Genomic DNA, 4113 nt, shown 5'->3' on the forward strand with positions numbered 1-4113 from the left:
TGTGTGTGTGTGTGTGTGTGTGTGTGTGTGTGTTCTCGCACGCGTGTGTGCGTCTGTGTGTTTGTGTGCGTGTATGCGTGCGCGAGTGTGTAAGTGTACAGATGTGTCATGAGAGATCTGTGCGCGTGCGCGCGCGCGCGCGTATGAGTGTAGGCTGTATGTTTTACTTTTGTTTGCTTATTTGTTTATTTATTATCATTACTGTCTTTTTATTTAAAAAAAATTTCATTCTTCTTCTTCTTCTTTTCTTATTTTTTCTTCTTATTTTTTTCTCCTCAAGGCCTGACTAAGCGCGTTGGGTTACGCTGCTGGTCATGCATCTGCTTGGCAGCTGTGGTGTAGCGTATATGGATTTGTCCGAACGCAGTGACGCCTTCTTGAGCTACAACTGATACTGATACTGATCTCAACATAATATGCACATATGCATCCAGTACATGCTGTGGCCAGTTTCGGATGCAGCAGTGTTGTCAGTTACATTTTGGTTTTACTTGCTGCTGTTAATGTTTGTCTTGCATTGTCCGTTAAGTGTATAATTTTTGTTCTTCACACAATGTAACAATTGAATACAAATGATAACACCCTCTGTTCAATAGACCCTTTCAGGTGATGATAATAAAATTTCTCTCTCTCTCTCTGTCTGTCTGTCTGTCTGTCTGTCTGTCTGTCTCTCTCTCTCTCTCTCTCTCTCTCTCTCTATATATATATATATATATATATAATTTCTCTTCCTTTCTCTGGACACAGCCATTCTATTGGCATTGTTCAGACAAACCACGCCATCACGAGACTACAAATACACTACCCTTCCCTGTCAAAAGCTCCTGTACGTGAACGTGTCCGTGTCTTCGACACTGCGATAATCCAATCGGCCTTCGGTCAAAATCGGCCCAGCGCTTTCATACTCCGACAGAGAAGGCCTCTGACGCCGAGAAAGTCTTCTTAGTACAGAGCGGATACTGTTGAGCATTGACGGTGATCGACCCTCTGTCCTCATGGTCGTGGTCGTGTTTGTGGCTGGGTTTCATAGCGCCCACGGCTGGAGCTCTGCTTTGGCCATGACAGCGAAAGCCAGAACACAGACGAGGTCCAGAACACCTGAGATGAGGAAGAGGCATTGCCAGTCTGTGAGAGTCTGAAACGAAGGCCCGCACGAGCCGTGAGCATCAGTCACAAGTTCCAGTTGAGGAAGGGAGTCTTGGAAGACAACATTGAGAGTATTTTAGGCGAGGAACAGGGTCTGAACGTTATTGTGGGCGTTTAGATGAGAAGGAGAGTCTGAAATGCAGTACTGTGGTCCTTTTAGATGTGGAAGAGGACTGGAAACAGTACCGTGGGCATTTATATAAATGAGAAAGGAAGTCTGAAAACGTTTGAACTCCGCCTCGCCCCCTCCTCCCTTCTCCTTCACCTGTCCATCTTTACAAAGTACACACACACACACACACACACACGCACACACACACACACATATACGAACACACACACACACACACGTGTGTGTGTTGCTCTGTGGGTGTGTGTATATGTGTGTGCGTGCGTGTGTGTGTGTGTGTGTGTGTGTGTGTGTGTGTGTGTGTGTGTGTGTGTGTGTGTGTGTGTGTGTGTGTGTGTGTGTGTGTGTGTGTGTGTGTGTGTGTGTGTGTGTGTGTGTGTGTGTGTGTGTGTGCGCGCGCGCGCGCGTGTGTGCGTGTGTGTACATGTATTTATCACAAAGTAATGGGAGTCCCTTTGTATGATACTCCACTTAACTTGTGTTTACTCCTTTACCTTGTGCTTTATATACATGCTCCATTTACCATATACTTTGCATTCACACTCCCTTTACCTTGTGCTTTATACACATACCCTTTTCACCGTTGGATACAAATTCCATTTACCTTGTGGTTTGTATTCATACTCCCTTTATCTTGTGCTTTTTTTACATACTCCCTTTACCTAGTGCTTTATACACATATTCCCTTTACATTGCCGCATTATATACACACTCCCTTTACCTCGTGCTTTACATACACGCTCAATTTACTTTGTGCTTCATATACATACTCCTTTTACTTTGTGCTTTAGATACACATTCCATTTACCTCGTGATTTAGATAATCGAAGTAGCTGGGCGTCGATCCTCAATCGATACGAATCTCGGTGCTTCGTGGAGATCGCGACGAAAATGTCATTGAACGACGTCGGTAATCGTTACATACGATAATTTGTGTAGGAGGTTGTCGGTAAATAAAAAGACAGTGGGAGTTCGTTGGTAATGTTGGTGGGAGATTTAGCAAGGAGGATGCGCTGAGGGTCGCGTGACCCATCTGTGGATCAAGAATTTGATTCCTGGTTGGACTTTTCTGTACCCAGTTCTATCAACCAGTGCCGTACAGCAGCGAAAGCAAACTCAAGAATCAAGAAAGGTCCGCATCGACTTTCATTCACCGAGAATTGAACCGTAACATCCGTTTAATATCCGGGACCGATGTCGAGCTGTTCGCTGCACATTGATCGAGGATCGATGCCCAGCGCGGGCCTTAGATAATACTCCCTTTACCCTGCTGCTTTAGATAAATACTCCGTTTACTTTGTGCTTAATTTACATACTACCTTCATATAATACTCCCTTTACCTTACGATGTATATACGTACTTCCTTTACCTCTTGCTTTATATACATACTACCTTTACCTTGCTGTTTTAGACGTACGCTCCCTTTACCTTGTGCTTTGTATACATAATCCCTTTACATACATGATTCTTGTACCTTGAGCTGTATAATACATACTCCCTTTACCTTGCTGCTCCCTAAAATGAAGGAGGCGACAAAGGTGTTGAAGAAAGATCCGATGGAGCCAACGCCCATACACGCAGATATGACTGTTGCGAATTGTGGCGCAATTTCAGCGGGAATAGGCTGGTACCCTGAAATAAAACCATTGCGATCATCATTGAGTGCCCTCCATTGTATTGTATTGTATTGTATTGTATGGCATGGCATGGCATGGCATGGCATAGCATGGCATGGCATTTGGCATTGCACTGCATTGACTTATGCTGCAATGTATCGAATTGTATTGTGCTGCCTTGCATTGCATTGTATAGTATCGCATCGCATTGTGCTGCCTTACATTGCATTGTGCTGCCTTGCATTGCTTTGTGCTGCCTTGCATTGCTTTGTGCTGCCTTACATTGCTTCGTGCTGCCTTGCATTGCTTTGTGCTGCCTTGCATTGCTTTGTGCTGCCTTACATTGCTTTGTGCTGCCTTACATTGCTTCGTGCTGCCTTGCATTGCATTGTGCTGCCTTGCATTGCTTTGCACTGCTCTGCATTGCATTGTGCTGCCTTACATTGCTTTGTGCTGCCTTGCATTGCTTTGTGCTGCGTTGCATTGCATTGTGCTGACTCACATTGCTTTGTGCTGCCTTGCATTGCTTTGTGCTGCCATGCATTGCTTTGTGATGCACTGCATTGCTTTGTACTGCCCTGCTTTGCTTTCTGCTGCAATGAATTGCTTTGTACTGCCCTGCTTTGCTTTGTGCTGACTCACATTGCTTTGTGCTGCCTTGCATTGCTTCGTGCTGCCTTGCATTGCATTGTGCTGCCTTGCATTGCTTTGTGCTGCTCTGCATTGCATTGTGCTGTCTTACATTGCTTTGTGCTGCCTTACATTGCTTTGTGCTGCCTTACATTGCTTTGTGCTGCCTTACATTGCATTGTGCTGCTCTGCATTGCTTTGTGCTGCCTTGCATTGCATTGTGCTGCCTTGCATTGCTTTGTGCTGCCTTACATTGCTTTGTGCTGCCTTACATTGCTTTGTGCTGACTCACATTGCTTTGTGCTGCCTTACATTGCTTTGTGCTGACTCACATTGCTTTGTGCTGCCTTACATTGGTTTGTGCTGACTCACATTGCTTTGTGCTGCCTTACATTGCTTTGTGCTGACTCACATTGCTTTGTGCTGCCTTACATTGCTTTGTGCTGACTCACATTGCATTGTGCTGCTCTGCATTGCATTGTGCTGCCTTACATTGCTTTGTGCTGCCTTACATTGCTTTGTGCTGCCTTACATTGCTTCGTGCTGCTCTGCATTGCTTAGTGCAGCATTGCATTAAAAACAACAACAAA

General features: G+C 45.0%; 1 protein-coding gene across 1 annotated transcript in view; it reads right to left on the bottom strand.

Annotated features, from left to right (window-relative positions):
* Positions 1 to 820: 820 nt before the first annotated feature.
* Positions 821 to 4113, bottom strand: part of LOC143280381 (vesicular glutamate transporter 3-like) — a 16439-nt gene continuing 13146 nt past the window's right edge. Inside the window, exons 10-11 of the mRNA XM_076585015.1 lie at positions 2782 to 2909; positions 821 to 1135 (exon numbers count right to left, since the gene is read on the bottom strand). Of these exons, the coding sequence (XP_076441130.1) occupies positions 1025 to 1135; positions 2782 to 2909 (239 nt within the window). The 3' untranslated portion in view covers positions 821 to 1024. The remainder of the gene's footprint in view (positions 1136 to 2781; positions 2910 to 4113) is intronic.

This window comes from Babylonia areolata, chromosome 3 (assembly GCF_041734735.1).
Source record: "Babylonia areolata isolate BAREFJ2019XMU chromosome 3, ASM4173473v1, whole genome shotgun sequence".
Lineage (NCBI taxonomy): Eukaryota > Metazoa > Mollusca > Gastropoda > Neogastropoda > Buccinidae > Babylonia > Babylonia areolata.